Here is a 16,656-nt window from a genome sequence, read left to right as displayed (position 1 = left end):
GGTTCTCCCCTTAGCATTAGCGGATTACTTGAATTTAGTTACATATCAACAAAACTGAATGTCCAACTTATGTAGAAATGAGTATGGAAGAAAAAATAAAGGAAAAATTTAAGATTCTAAAATAGGTTTACAGGGTGTGTCTTCGACTCATAGTAGTCTTTGACTCGTAGTAGATTCTTGAGGTCAAAAGAAACACTTTCTTCCTATACCATTTTTTCCGATTCGGCCCTGATAAAAAGATATAGCTATTTTGAATTTTCATAATGAGCTATGCCACCTCTGGAAAAACATAATTACCTTCAGAATAACTAGCGAAATCTGTGCCACTACACATCTGTGGATCTTTTAAACAGAGTTGCATTCAGCCAGAGTACCCAATCTTTCAAATTTCACAGATACTTTTCAATTTTTGAACTTCAAATTACTCGAAAACGGCGCATTATACGAGAAAATATGAAGAATACTTTCATTTTACAAAACGTTCAAATATTCATTAGATAGCGTCCAATTTTTTTTCAATAGTTGGGTTCTTTGAATTTTTGGTGTTTTTATGACCATTACGTTCATAATGAGAAAACTGGAAGACGTGGGTGATATTTCGTGTTCGAAAAAGATTCATCAAATAAATGAAAAACAATATTCCGAAATTCATTTCATTCGATAAAACCGTTTGTGAGATAGAACTAAAAATAAATTTTTTTATGATTTTTCAACAGCCTGTATTTTTCAAACCGAGCCTATTCGGAAAAAATGTTATAGGAAAGAAGTGTTTCTTTTGACCTCAAGAATCTACTGTTGAAATATTCATACAAGTCGAAGACTCATCCTGTAGAGCTGTCATTCCTTACTTCAAATTAGACATCTGGATTTTTTATAAGCTCAAACTTCGGCTTGAACACAGCCTCTGAATCTTGACGGCCGCCTACCCTGTACTGACTATCTAAGTCCTTTCGAATAAGGGCCAAAAACTGAAAAAATTTTCAGTTATCAAAAGTAATGCACAAGCGTCAACTGCTCGAACTCCAGGTGAGAAGAGAGACCCTTTTCGATGTGTCTTTCATGTTGATCTTTCGAACTCGTTCCTGTCAATCCCTGCAACTTCGAAAGGTGCACACTCATCGCCACACTCATTTTTAACGAGCTCAACATTGTTTCAGCCAAAGCGGTTACATGTGCATGTCGTTCAACCGCCGAGATGCGCACGTAATGGAAGTGCAAATTGGAAGTCAAACCAAGCGGCTGGAAGATGCTTGCAGTGCCACAAACTTCAACATATCCAGTCAATCATACGTTACCCTCGTCAGTGAGTATTACTTCTGCACCATTACTGTGTTGTAAGCCCGACGTTCGCCCGTTTAACCCTCCCTATTAACTTATTCAATTGATTTAATTTGAATTCTGACTATTGTGCCGGTAATTCGCCTATCGGCGCTCGATCTAGAGCGATGCCGGTGTTTGTTTTTTGCTCAGGCTGCGCCTTTTCGCTAATCGATTCGGTCCTTCTGCTGAATAATTTGCTGGAAGCAATTTCTGTATTATGGTGACGCTGAAAGAACCACTCTGCCCGAATGAAGATGTGTTTTGTTCGCGTTTTTATTATTTGTTCCGCGGAAGCGCCCTCAGCAGGTGAATGGAGAGTCTAACTGTTCTTTATACACTCGTTTCGTGATTTCTGTAGTCAATTATCTGATTGACTGACGATGCAATCAAGTTTTTACCCAGAGAGTCTTGAGTAGATAAAAGATCATCAATACTTTTGGATTTTTTATCGGCCGATTGTTTGATTCGTTTTTTAATCAGCACGAGCAGATTTTTGAATGGGCACGATCGAAGGATGTCTTGGGCAAATGAATAGCCTTCAAGCTTCAAACAACAAGGGACTACAGACCAATGCATCGCCAATAAACCCATCCGAATGCTTCGCAACGTTTCGATGCGTTTGGTCGAGACGCTGTTGGTACATCAAAGGGATGTTTGTTTTGATCTGGACGAAATTTGATTGTTTTCAGACATAAATGATCATTTCCACTGCGAAATGCTTCAAATCTCTTCGATTCCCATCTCTAATTGGCACATTTGATAGAGTTTGCTCTTGTTGGATTTGGAGATTCAGTCTGGACGAGGCATTAAATATTGTTTGGTCTATAATGCCACGTTCAGAGCAGAACTCGAACGTCGAACACGCAAACTTGATCGAATATGCCAATTAGCATTGGGATTCCAAAAGATTTGAAGTAATTACAAGTGTCGTCCACACCAAGTTTTAAGCTAGATCATCTGTAATACTTTTGACGCAGGGATATGATTGAATACATTCCAATTACCGAAAATGGGTCGACTTAAATTTATTCTAACTAGTGAGCCCATAGATCTACCTTATAGGTAGATCAACCTTTAGAGGCTTTACGCCTTTCTTCCCTAGCTAGGGTCTACAGCCCTCGTATTTGCCTTTAATCCGTAGTCAAAACCATAGACATATAGACATCGACTGTGCCTTCCCCGTAGATAGAGGAAGGGGAAGATAACGTAAACAACAAGAAAAGTTTGTCCAACATCTCTATGTTTTTGTTGACATTTAGTGTGCATCTACTCCATGTTTGTTTACGTTTACCCCAATATTTGAATGTTAATTATCGTATTTGTGTTCGATGTAATAGTGTTTCGTTCGTTTTAAGACTTGAGTATCAAGAATTTCGTTGTCGGCATGCCAGGAAATTGTGTAATTTGTGGCAAATATGCCTAAAAAGATAAATTCGGATTGGGGCAAACGTAAACAAAAACAAGTTGATGTTGGACACAGAGAGTTCTCCTTCGTAGCTGCGCAATGCGGTATCTTCTCTTTCCTCTATCTACGGCCTTCCCTTTCTAATCATGCATGAAATACGGTCAAAAAAGTGACAGAGACAAACTGAACATCGGGCATGCAGTTGTCTTTTTCTAGAATTTTGATTGGTCCACACTCACTTTTATGTGAACAAAAAAGAGGCAGGTAAATGCCCGACGATCTTTTCTCCCTTTCTATAAGAAAGCCAATTTCATGCTTACATTGCTCAGTCCATGTTTCTATGTCATGTCTATGGTCAAAACTGGCGTTAACCTATAAATCGCGAACTGACATTGATTGTCAAAGTTCACCAAATTTTATCTGATCATCGATAAAAATAATCAACAAATTACAAGAGACCTCATTTGTTCTATATGAATCAAGCAATCAAAAATTAGTTTTTCAATGATACAATATGAACAAAGACGAAAGTTTCTTGGAAACTAATTTTAAGAAGCTTTTTTTTCCCCATAGTGAAACAGCACCAAACATTTCTTTACTGGCTTCTCTCTGCCATGAATGTCTGATCAATTTCATTCCTGTCAGTTCAATAGTTTCTAAGAAAAAATTGAAAATAGTTTTTCAGGCAACATCTTCAGCAGCAAGGGCTGCTCAAATAAAACTTATTCGAAAGACTCACTCTATTTTCGACCCCTTTAACTTTTTCGCTTCTCACATCCTGTATATCTGCAGATATATCTTTTAAATGAAGAAGAGACAAGATTTTCGTTCTCACCTTCGTTTTCTGCGGTGTGCTTGATTCGGTTTGGACGCCCGGTGTATAATTCGCCCATTCCGATAAGGAGCTGAACCTGAAATCAATCCGGCAAAGCTCCCAATAGACGGGCGCGTTCAAAGAGATTAATTAGTTAACGAATTTTCCGGTTTGTTTCACCGAAAGAGATTAAACAGGGATCATTCAGACCACCAACATCCAAATAGCACGCTCCTTTATAGCTTGATAAATTCAGAGCTAAACACTCACGTGTAGGCAATAATCGGAAGATCTGTAAGCAGGGAGTCTATTAATGTCTATTAGCGGCCAAGAAGTGCCTGCGAGAGTTCAGGAATAGATCATGTTGTTCATCGGGGCAGGGACATCGTACAGATGATCGTCATTAGGCTGCGTTCTTCACGCCTCACCCTTTCCGATCGCTTAATGATTCAGCGGTTGTTTCCGTACGAATTTATGTCTGCCGGTTTGGGAATATTTAAAGAGCAGCTTCTCGGTCCGCTCCCTGCGTTTTTTGCGGTCTTGGGAGGATTGACGAAGTGTCCGATCTCCGGAAATGTGTGTATTCGACCCTGGAGCAGGGAAAATGATGCCAGAATCAATGGGGATGGGGTCGGGATGATGCTGCCTATACCTCACTTAGGGTGCCGTCGAAACTGGGTCGATGCCAAGTCCCCCCTTTTCGGAGGTTCGGATTTTACACCACGTTGGGTTCGATTTTGTTGAACCAAATCGTGAAGTTCGATCGAGAGTTGATTGTGGATTCGAGACAGAGAAATTTACGAAGAAGGTCTCATTTGTTGGCTTGATAGGTCTTCAAATGCCACAAGTACTAAGCTCGTACCTCATCGATTCTGATATGATATGGAAGTGCCATATGGAAGAAAATCCAATTAAAAATCCATGAATTACTGTTCAGTATGACTCCCTCAGGAAATGAAGGTAAGGACTAGGTCAACACAATGGCCAGAAAAAGAGGAAAAGCTCCTTTCAAAAGAAATGCTATGACGGAAAACCTTCTAGGATGGATCATTACAAAAAATTCCTTGCGAAATCTAAAGAATATCTGGATTTTCGCCAGAATATTGTACACATCCTTATTGGATTACTTACAGGAAGCACCTAATGAGAATTTGTTTACCTGTGGGCAGGAGGAAGAAAACTTAGATCACCAGAGGCACAGACTCTTTGATTCCTCAGGACTGATCTAGGTATCACACGATGAAGAGGTGTGAGCACCTCCAGTGCCCCAGTTGGCAAGTTCTCATAGCTTCAGTGATCAAGCACTGGCTAGCCTTTGTATTCTATCTAGAGTTTTCCTCGTAGTGGACAACAATTCGGTCCCCAAGTATCTTGGGGCTATCGAACATATTACATCTGGTTTTCGAATGATGCCCATGTAAACAAGCCGAATTGTCATCACTGGATTACAATCCGAAGAGCAAACATCGAGGTTTTCTATATTCATCTACCTAAACTTCCTACCTAAACCATTAACCCATAAACTGTTTTGAGTTTTCACCAAAGATACACGGCATACCTACTGTTGAAATTGTCATTTTGCCAGATATCTAGCACATGTAGATTTATTGCTGTAATCATAACGCTGCCCTCATATCTCTTTTATAAGTATCCTCTTTTCGGCAGATTCAAGTTAGAGGTTCATCTTCCTCCATCTGGTTGAAAATACCAATTAATAAATATTCAATATTTTTCAGCTACAACCCCAGAAAGGAGGTCTTGCCCCTTTATGGGAAAATTCGAGGTGGAGAGTCTCATGAGGATTGATCGACTGCTGCACAGCAAACCCTATCAGCCGATGGACTCGAGGTACTTCGACAACTATTTCCTGAAGAAGAAACAGCAGAATGCGGTTGACTTCCAACATCGACGATCCAAGAGATTGGACCAAGATCCGGACTGTGATAGCGATGGATTTACAAATCTGATTATAGGATGTAGTTCTTTAGATACTATGGAGTTCAAAACAGATTGTTCGTCGGCGATTTCAACGAGGGGTAAGTCTAGAATTTAACAACTAAGTTGTACTTCCGTTGACGGCAGGTTATGGGAGTCATGGATGAATGTAGGATTCTACAGAGTAAGTACACCATACTCCGGTTGAGATGTGTTACACTGCACTGTACTGATGAGGGACAATATCCTGAAACAGGTCTACAGTTTGTTTTTCAGCCTCTCTGAGAATTCCTACGCTGATTCATGACTGCCAGGCATTAATGAAACGACAATTCTAGATTGTCGTCATTTTAGAAAGACTAGAAAGACATTTCAACAAATATTTCAGGTGATATTTTTTCCACAGAGTACGCCTGCCATGGTAGGTGGGAAGAAAACGGTACTAACTACCTGATAACATCTCCGGTGAGCACAAAGCTTTCCTACAATTCTCGACGCTACTGTTTTGTATACAAGGAAGTTTCCCCTGGTACAATTTTTTTCTCCACTTCCTCCTCTAACTGCGATCGGAGTATTAGACCTGGACTAAACGGAGAGTTAATCTTCAATATCACCAGCATTGGTAAGTTGTATTTACCTCAATTGAAAGGTATAAGAATCTTCTTTTACTAACTGCGTCTCACTTGCGGAATGCCTGTATATTCTTTCTCGAAAACGGCAATGTACCAGTTCTGTACAATCCATCAGATCATCTTCACTATTGGTAACTGCAATGCAGGTATATTGGACGACCCAAATTTTTTGTCTTCATCTTGTAGGATCCATCAACAAAACCGGATCTTCAATTCCTTTCTAGTTGAGTTGTAATTCGGTTAGGTCTTCATTCAATCGACAAATGTAAAGTGTAAAAAAAGGAAGGCTGACACAGATTCTGATCGGAAGGATTTTTAAACTCCTGAAGATCCAAGAATCCTTTGCGGATTTGTTTTATCCGTTATTTTCCTAAGGGTGAAGAACAAAATCGTCTTTTCGTATAATATGATAATAAAAATGATATACAGGGTGTGAGTGAATAGTTTGCTCAATTGCTGATAGAATCCGGTGTACATTTTCATATTTTTTTCAGGTAAATGCATAATGGCGAGCGGGACTACAAGATCCAGTGCAAAACTTCACAATTTAGGGGTTTTCTACATAATTTCAATAAGTATCATGATTTACGTTCAAAGATGATCATAAGCCACGCGTTGAAATTAGGATACATTTTATGAAATGAGACTGTATTGCCCTGAGGGCTTATTTTGTTATCCAGGGAAGATGTCTAATCTTTTCGCTGGTTCATGAAGATTTCTCTATGAAAAGTTGAGGTTTTCACAGAGGTTGTTAATTACCAATAAAAAGTTTAATTTTTAGAAGTTATGTTGATTCAATGTGTTGGAGAAATTATTCAGAAAATGTCAAGAACATACTAAGTTCAGGTTTAGTGTCTGAAATTTTACATTCCACGAAACGAGTGTAGCATTTTGAGATGTTATTTCATAAAAACCACGGTAAGGATATTCTCAGACAAAATTTGGTCGAATGGAGAAAAACCTGAACAAATACCTGTCGAATAAGCAATAATAGGGGTCCAATAATTCAGTTTATCTGATTATTCGAAGATATATACCTAGAAATATCAACTGAGTTTCGGTAACTTTGGAAATCTTCATGGACGCATATCCATGTGAAAAGGAGAGTTGTAAATTTGATAATTTTAAGTATGTACTGTGATTACTGCTAGCAGTATCAGATATAAGAACTATTTTAACTCAACTTTACTGAAATAAACTTCGAGTGTAGTGGCTCTCGTGAATATTTGTGAAGATATTTCTATTTCTCTTATAGTACGGATCTTTTGCAGCTTTTAGTATAGACATTTTAAAGGATCGACCTGTGGAAAATCGACACGATGGTCAGAAATTGTGCTCAAATATAATCCACCTAAAAATCAACTTTGGCTCAAGAGGGACAATATTAAATTTTTACATTTTTTTTTCAACGTGGCGGGAAAGATTTAGAACTATGAAGTCTAGGTCCTGAATCAAGATTACCCAGTTTTTAATGAATATTGAATGAATTTATGTTTTCTTTCCTGAAAATTTAGGATATCCGAATATTTCATTGTCTTTGAACAGTTTTTTGTTATAAAATATGCTCTTTTTGATGTGATGAAATTATACAACATTTCATCATCGTCAAAAACTGCGCATTTCGAATACAAATTCACCTGATTTACCGAAGATAGAGACACACGCTGTAGTTTATTGAATTAATAATGAATAGGCAGTTTGAAGTTGTGAAAGACGTAACATACCAATCTTATCTGATTAGAGAACAACAGATATTTCATTATTAAGGAGGAATATATCATATTTCATTTCTGTAATCAAGGATATTTTTCAATTTGTTCGAAAAAGCTCGCCTAAAACATATCATTAGTTCGACCAGTGTTTGATTCATCGAAAATCTCATCGAGTTTTATGCACTTTCACCTCATATTTCAACGATGCACTCACATATCATGTCATTTCATTCTGCCATTGTCGATTTTCCATATACAGGATCAGAAGAATAGTAAACATCTGTGATTTATTTTCTGTAACAAACTTTTACGCATTTTACCGTTGATGAACCCAAAGAATGCTACAATAGATGTAAGATAAGTATTTTTGCACATACCTACACCTACAAGCTTGTTCGGGAATACGCAAAAGGTGATATTTTTCGTAACTGGAAGCAATATTACGAATGTTTTTTTTTCGTTGTGTAAAAATATTCGAATCAGAGTGAGTACGTAGCTGAAATTTTGTTTTCTACGATAATTTCGAAAGCAATAATATTAAAGAGTAGTTATAGAAGTCGTTACGGCTAAACCTGTTATCAATTCAGATAAAAATAATGATTTAAAGGGATATTTTAAGGGGCTTACATCGGTTTATGGGACTAGGAGCATGAGTTTGTCGCTTTATGTCCAAGGGTAAATTGTTATTGCTGGTGTAACCGATTTGGAATAACAAATACCATGAATAATATTCCCCATTTCAAAATAGACATGCAAATATACTTTTTTTCAATAGAATAATAATTTAAATTCCAGTTTAATTATGAGAATAAAGAGCGACTCTTCACGCTCACCTGAGTTGGTCAGATATACACAATTTTATAGTTTCAGAACAATTAATAACTGGCATTTCTCTGAAAATATATATAGCAATAACTTTGGAACGAATTGATGGAACTCTGTATTTTTTTTCATTATAAAATCAAGAAATATTTATTGTATAGAAAGTTTCGGTTTTTATATATTCCAAATATAGATCGATGTTGTTATTGAAGACATCCTAGAATCGACTCGAGTTGTAACAAAACGAAAATAATAATCATGCTCCATTTCCATAACTGATGTAACAACAACTCTCTATTGAAAACTGCTGAAAATGTAACTTCAATTGAAAAATATTTGCGAAATGCAATCATATTAAACTGTATATTATGTAAATTTCATTTGCCTAGAATAACGATCGATTATGTATTGAAATATAGTTCAAAACGAAGTGAAACTAACCTCTTTAGAAAAAAAAGTAGTTTTAGATAGACTGTTCAAGAAAGGCAGAACAAGAGAACTTGCACTAAATCACTTGCTGTAATAGTGAGAACATAATTTTTTTTTAATTCGAATTTGAGTTTTATGTGCTCATAAGAGAAAATTTCTGTTTGAATCGATATTTCGTCTATTTCATTTATACCGGTAGGTCTAGAAATACGTCTACCACCGACCAAATATTTGTCAGGTTATAAAGTTTTTTATCGAATTCCTATTCGAATTTTTATGGATGTATATCTTTACCACCTAATTTCCCATTGATAGAACGAATATAGTGAGATATGCTAAATGAAGTTTTGCCTGAAGCAATGTTGAAAGTTTTGTTTGTTTTCTTCATATTCCGAATCTTTATGACCTAGTTGGTAAACAATTTTCTCTGCAGATGCATTTCGAGACCTTCTCATATTTAAATCGATATTTCTCATATCAGGAGAATACTCTTTTTAGGTCTCAGATAATTCCAGACAAGCTATTCATTTCACCAAATTATCGCGAATGAATTAATTGATTAATCACTTCCTATAGCAAGTGAATTACTGTATGTTCATGAGAACGGTGCCTTGGATGTTCTTGTTGTAAGGTGACACAATGTTAAATAAATGACTCAAAACAATTGTTGTAACAACATGTACATTAACTAAATAATAAAAACTTATTATAAAATTGTGTTGTCAAATTGGGGATTTCCCAAATACGAACCGTATCATTTTCTGGGAATTACTTATCTATTCGGGTAATTCAGTGGCTAAAATTACAAGTTTTGGTGCAGCGAATGGACCTCATGGGAAAACCTAGATCGTCATGTATCTGCCACAAGTAGAAACTGAGTATTTTACATGCTATCTTTCTGTTGATACGAATACGAGTGATAGAAGGTAAGTGAAATGTTTTTCCTGAGTGTGTAATCAAAAATTTATAGCACTCTATAATAAACGGCTTGCTCAACTAAACACCATAAACAGAGATGAATTCTTGCAGAAGGAATTCCATACGACGAACGTAGGTATGTTTTGAGCTAAATTATGCAGCAATGTATCGAAAAAATTGACTAATTCACTACAAGATTGAGCAGCTGAACCCATCAAACCAGTTGAAAGAATCAGGTTCATTCTTCTTCTACATGTCGAGCATTTATGAATTTTTGGTTGCCCTAAAATCCATTGGTGAATGTTCGGACAAGAATAATACTGACTAAAGTTCACAGTCATCCCTACTTTACTGAATTTTATTATCAGATGTCTAGGTGTTCTTATTTCGATCTTACTCAGTGTACATTGAACCAAGTTTAAAAATGTTAACAGCAATATTTATGGAGATAAATTATCAGGTCATTGTTTGACCACCACTTCATCCAACATTCTGTGTGGGCTGCATTCATAAATATTTGTACGAATTTCAAACAGTCTTATTGTTGTATTGAGTAGATTAACAATAGAAAAAAGATATGATCATTAAAGAGTGATAATACGAAGATATGTTATATCAGTTCATCATATATTAAAAAAGGGTCAAATCTTTCAGAGTTTTTCCCATAGTTCCGAAGTTTTTGATGAATCCTTTAATCGAAAATGATTCCTCAGTCTCTAGAGTACACTTTTTTTGTATTACTTATAACAGCTATTCGATACACCAGCAGATTCGGCTGAGATTTGGTACAAAAATGGTGTCAACGATCACCCTAGCTCAAATCTCCAAAAAAACTGATTTTAAGGGTTTAAAATTCAGGAATTGGATAGCCGAGGTTTGTGTTGAAGAGGAGTATTCTAAAATGAGTAAAAATGTTTGAATCAGTTTCCTCTGTCAAAGCTGTTGCGGTGAAAATTTCGACATCGACTATAAGCTCAAGATATCAAGTTTCTATCTGGTGGATCTAGTTTCTGCTTTCTATTTCCATAGAAGCTATTAGTGAAAATTTCATAGTAGATAAGACAACTGCTGCTCACTTGCATTCGGTATAATCATCAGTCTGTGGTCGAACACTGCAGAACACGGTCACATCAAAGTGCGCTACTAGGTCGAGTTTAATCTTCAATTAACTTGTGCGCTTCAGTTTTATTTCTAGCCATCGCTAAAAAAAATTCCGGCGCTCTGAGTGCGAACTCTGCTATTTTCCTGTGAGGACATTTTGACGATGAAAATTTAGGAAAAATTAAAAGTAAGTTTTGGTGAGATTTCATCGAGGAGTTCATTGAAGTTGAAAAAAAATGAAATTTTTTTTATAAATTTGTATTGTTGGAGGATGCCCACCTCAATTTTCCACATGAATTTCCAAAAAAATTTTCCTGATAATATATGGATGTTGTTTTATGGATTCCCCCATTTATAAGATGTGAAACAATGATTAAAACCTGGTAGTAAAATGTGAAATGAGTATTGTTTCGAGCTTAAACTGCCTTTTTTCAGTATTGTTCATTCACGTTTGAATTGTTTTTATAGTTATTGATAGGTTTATAGCTCTTGATTTTATGGTAGTTAAATAAATCAATAACTAATTAAGAATCAGGTAGGTATATGGATTGATACTTCATAATCATTTGTTAGGGCTGATTTAAAATTTTAGTGGACTGTTTATATTTTTTTTTATTGGTCCTGTATTGAGGATTTATCTTAGGTATAATCATCGTGACAGCACCTCATGTTGCTATAATCTTTCGACAAGTATAAGAGATTTGAAAAAAGAATCTGTAAAATAGCATTTCTACTCATCTCCTTAGTTTTTCAATATCGCTTCATCATCTTCGTTTGTGAAGTTATAATGAGTGTTAAATAGTGTTTATGAGGATTATATACACAATATAGGTATATTTAGTCAGAATTCAGAATGAATGGGTCAATAATAATAAATTGCATCAATCCACTTCGATGAAAGTTGTTACTTATTTGAGTAGAAAAGATAGTGAAGCAAATTTTGCAACAATGAAAATGTCTGTATGAGTGTTTTTTCATATTTCTATTGAATGTATTTTGATCGGTTCTATGTATCTTCTAATGTTCGATATTCTGATTATTCTGTAAGGGTTCAGGCATATGCAACATGTTATGTACAATAATCCGTTTGCTAAGCCATGCTGAAGTGTTTTTGCGCTCTTGAGCGTTATGGTTCTGCCACAAATTTATTAATTCAAAGAAACTTACTAATTCTTGGGTAGGACTGGTCAGGATTGACTAGTGCGAGAGATGTCGTTATTAACCGAGAACGATTCGTTGCAAATTTCCCATTTTACAGCTTGCCATTAAGATAAGGAGAAAATTGTTGAGCAAGCAAACAGTCCAAGTCGTTACACCCGTTACGAAGCCTTACAAAATGTTTGGGTGTAACTCAATCAATACACAATTGTCGTCCTATATGCATACATTCGTTGATTGAATTATGTATTATCAGTTTAGCCTACGTACGAAACAATGAGATCCTTATCAGTACGAGAATCCCTCCAATAAAAGATGACACAAACTTTAATCCATTCCCTTTTCCTGCAACAAATTCGAATCTCAACTCGTTTTTGGTGTTTCAGTCTACAATGAGAGCAGCCAGATATGGATTGGTCTTAGTGATTTGCTGCTTGAGTGAGTTTGTGACCAGAATTTGTGAGTTCTTTTAGTTCATTTCGACATTTTCAAGGTATTGGTGGTATACTTTGCGACGTGAAGATATCTACTCATGATTTGGAACTGAAAAGGGGAGATGAGCAGAGTGTTTTTCTTGAAATAAGGTAAAAACCATTCTTGTATGTTTTCTTTATATCCATAGTCATTCTACTGACAGGCTTAACCTACTGTTTTAACAGATGAAATGTGTGAAAATTCACAACCAAGGGTAGTACTAACAACGAATATGCTGGGTTGAAAATTTCCATTTACGAATGATCTTTTGGAGATGAAATATGAGACAGATTCCGATACATCCCTTATCATTGTTTGAATTCTAATTTTTGGTACGATAAACCAAGTGCACGACGAGTTCATGTGCTCCCTGCTTTTTCGGATATTATGTTCGATTAATTTTAAGTGTACTCGTGATAATTTAGGTACCTATCAATACAGAGGTATCGCTGATAAATTTCATAATTCGTCGAAATACTAGGCAACCATATATTGATATGGATAAACGAATATTTTGTATGGAAATTGTGAAGCGTGAAGTAGTAAAAAAATCTTGATGACCTAGAGGCAGCTAATACCTAATGGTAGCTGTCAAGGTTGTAATGATAATGCAGAAAGTAGAATTATCATGAAATGGAATTCGCATAGAGTATGGTTCGTAAATTCCCATTTTAAACTTGCATATAATGGAAAATGGAGATTTTATTGCTACATACACACTTTGTTTGATACAGGGTGATTCGAAACTAAAGGAAAGATATCACACGTTATTACTTGATGATTAAGTTGAACAAGCTGTATACAAATGTTGACAGTTGTTCGAAAATAAAAGAATATCTAATTTATACGAAACATAACGTATTGAAGTTCTGTTCAATGTTTTACTTACGCTGATGCGATGTACTTGTTTAGACAGCTCCTTGATACTCTGAGGATGGCATCATGGGCACCATCAGGCTGTACAGAGTTGAAGCTTGTTGGGCACGTTCTTACAGCTCCTAATGATGATAATTATACATTATCCTAGGTTATGAGACTAAATAGATCATTAGATAACCAACATTCAAAATAGAACAGTTCTATCAGAGCCTAAAATTTTTGTTATTCTTTCAGTGATTTCGAGGGTGATATTCAGTTCATCGTGCAGCATGAAGATATCGTCAACATCAGTCCTAAGACCATTTTGGTGGAGAACAAAACTGAGAAGGTGACACTGGTGGTTAAAGCTGTTGGGGCAGGACACTCAGAAATTTATGCCAACGAAACGAATATAAAAGGGTGGGTAAAAAAAATATTTTAGGACATATGGTTCAGTAGAGACAGTTTTGACTTGAAGTCTGAGGAATCTACCCAAGAATAAACATAGATTACACAGTTCTTTCAGATCTATGAGTCACGCCTTTCCTCAAAATTAAAACAGTCCTTCAAGAAAAGTCTTTAATGCACCAAAATGGACCTTCTATTGGTAAAACAATGGAGGGTACTGTTAATTTCATAACCCTGACATTCTTTGATATCACGATATAAGGAATTTGAATATAGATTTCCTAGAATAAATTCCAATAAATATTCATGTTCGAAATGCAAACTCGATTAAATTTTTGGTTGTCATCATTCTTGTGAATACAGAATTCATATAAACTAACCCATTTCTTGCTGCTGTCATATCAGTTATCGAAATGACGAAAATTACCCTTTAGATTTCGATCAACATCCATTAACCAATTGTTCGTTGCTAGATAACAACATTGTAGGTTCAGGAATTTATTCCTCAGTTGATTATTGGAATCAATCACTATGAAAATTTCATATCGTGGAATGCCGAAGATCTATCCTCAATTGATTCTGATATATTATCATCTGACAATTTCCATAATATGAATGAAAAATAAAAATAGCCCCAATTTTTTTTATAAATATTTGATCTGATTTTCCTTTGTTCCACCGAGTTTGATTCATAGACATCGAGAATCCTGGAATCATTGGGTACACTCATGCATAGATTGCAAACAATCTGGTTTATCACAAAAATGTCGATAATCGTGTTCGAGTGAATAATTTATATTTATGTTCTAAGATTGAAGGACCAGATAGGTACTTGATACCATGACTTTGTAATCCTTTTTGAATTTGGCGATACCGTCATCTATTTTCAGCCTCTCTACGACTCATGAATCACAACTGTATAATGCTTCCCACATTAACAATTATCAGAACTTTGCTCCAATGATACCTCAAGTAATGCCCATATTAAAATTTAAGCCATAGACTCAACATTTGATAAAGGATTTTAATTCAAGTTCATATCAATTTGGTTCTTTTTGACGCATCAGGGTTTCAATGAAAAATGCAAGAAGAATTTTGTATTCGTACTTAGTTGATTATTTTTTCAGTTTAGAGGATGTTTATCTAAGGATAACAGTAAATAAAGTGCCAACTCTTGACACTGTATCATCAGTTATAGGATGGATTTATTTCGTAGCATGGTCAATTTCATTTTATCCACAGATATATACGAATTTCAAAAGAAAAAGGTATGTATTTGGAACAGTCTGCAAAATCGATCTGCATGAAAGATGTTCGGTTATAAATTTGGGTATAAAGGGCTTAGTTAAGTATATCTAGTCTTCAAAGATGCAAATTTACTTCATTAAGTAAATTCGACGATTTTCATTAAAGTTGATGGGTTAGGAATCATTATATACACTCACCACGTATTTTTGTTTCATTAAATTTCATGTGATCCTGTTGTGAAATCTTCAAATGAATTGTTGTTCCGTTGCTGTAAAACAAATTGTCTCCAAACATCTAGTCATGCTAGAAAATCGGTTGATGTATCAATCAATGGTTATGATTTATTGCAATAATTGATCTCAAGTGTTGTAGGTCTTAATTTCGATTTTCTGGCCTTGAATCTGATAGGATTCACCCTGTATTCGATATTCAACATTGGTCTGTACTGGTTCGATGAAATTAAGGTGGGTTCAAACTTGAATTTGCTCAGGGTAGTCTTTATTTTTTGTCAATATATCTTTGTTTTTCATGTTTTTTCTTTTCCACTTATTATTCTTAAATCAATAACAATAATCATTTTTCAGACAGAATATGCCAATCGACACCCAAGAGGGCTGATTCCAGTATTACTGAATGACATATTCTTTGCTGTCCATGCAATAATTGCAACCCTTATAACAATTATTCAATGTTACATCTACGAGAGGGATGAACAGAGGATCAGCCTTACCGCAAAAACCATAATGAGTCTTTTTGGTGTTGTCATATTGATTAGTTTTATACTTAGTCTAAGTCAAGGGATCCACTGGTTGGACTTTTTGTACATATGCTCCTACGTGAAACTGACAATCACGTTAATCAAGTACATTCCTCAAGTAAGTGACAAGTTGAAATAAAAACCATGATTATTTGGATGTTGTTGAATTCGAAACCTTAAGAAGGCCGCCATGCATGAATTATTTTCCTTCAGGCTTATATGAACTACAGGAGGCAGAGCACACAAGGTTGGAGTATAGGAAATATCTTTTTGGATTTCACTGGAGGAATGCTGAGCATGCTGCAAATGCTTATAAATGCCTTCAATTACGGTGAGAAAATATTACCGGAGACCTACAAGTAGATATTAATATTTCTTTTAATTCTTTTTGCAGATGATTGGGTTTCAATATTCGGAGATCCAACCAAATTTGGACTAGGGTTTTTCTCGGTTTTATTCGATGTATTCTTCATTATACAGCATTATATTCTTTACAGGCTAACAAATTACTCCGAGAACCCATGAATTTTATTGTGTATTTTGATTTTGAGAGGACAATTCGTACGATTTTGTGCTTTGGATGATATTCAAACAGCAGTATTCCTTCATGTGGTATTCAATTGATTGAAAATCTATGAAGTATAATAAATAAGTTATTAAACCTA

General features: G+C 35.5%; 2 protein-coding genes across 6 annotated transcripts in view; both read left to right on the top strand.

The window, feature by feature from the left end:
• The window catches only part of LOC123313888, a 62,891-nt gene extending 53,108 nt beyond the window's left edge, over window positions 1–9,783 (top strand). For all 3 annotated transcript variants that reach the window (XM_044898983.1, XM_044898981.1, XM_044898982.1), the window contains 4 exons: window positions 1,158–1,303; window positions 5,276–5,575; window positions 5,881–6,096; window positions 6,601–9,783. In XM_044898983.1, the coding sequence (XP_044754918.1) occupies window positions 1,158–1,303; window positions 5,276–5,575; window positions 5,881–6,096; window positions 6,601–6,707 (769 nt within the window). In that variant the 3' untranslated portion in view covers window positions 6,708–9,783. The remainder of the gene's footprint in view (window positions 1–1,157; window positions 1,304–5,275; window positions 5,576–5,880; window positions 6,097–6,600) is intronic.
• A 146-nt stretch (window positions 9,784–9,929) lies between these two features.
• LOC123313890 (cystinosin homolog) lies at window positions 9,930–16,652 on the top strand. Of its 3 annotated transcripts, none has more exons than XM_044898988.1 (9): window positions 9,930–9,995; window positions 12,633–12,684; window positions 12,740–12,830; window positions 13,834–13,998; window positions 15,114–15,254; window positions 15,599–15,698; window positions 15,819–16,109; window positions 16,205–16,322; window positions 16,386–16,652. In XM_044898988.1, exons 2-9 carry the CDS (start codon window positions 12,639–12,641, stop codon window positions 16,514–16,516), a joined length of 1,083 nt encoding a protein of 360 aa, XP_044754923.1. In that variant the 5' UTR covers window positions 9,930–9,995; window positions 12,633–12,638; the 3' UTR covers window positions 16,517–16,652. The 3 variants fall into 3 exon arrangements, with proteins under 3 accessions (XP_044754923.1, XP_044754921.1, XP_044754922.1); XM_044898986.1 differs by lacking the exon at window positions 9,930–9,995 and adding an exon at window positions 11,087–11,275; XM_044898987.1 differs by lacking the exon at window positions 9,930–9,995 and having other exon boundaries at window positions 12,193–12,684.
• The last annotated feature ends 4 nt before the right edge of the window (window positions 16,653–16,656 follow it).

The sequence above is a fragment of the Coccinella septempunctata genome, chromosome 5, assembly GCF_907165205.1.
Source record: "Coccinella septempunctata chromosome 5, icCocSept1.1, whole genome shotgun sequence".
In the NCBI taxonomy this organism is placed as follows: Eukaryota; Metazoa; Arthropoda; class Insecta; order Coleoptera; family Coccinellidae; genus Coccinella; species Coccinella septempunctata.
Note: the sequence above shows the minus strand (reverse complement) of the source record. Positions and strands in the feature narration are given on the sequence as shown.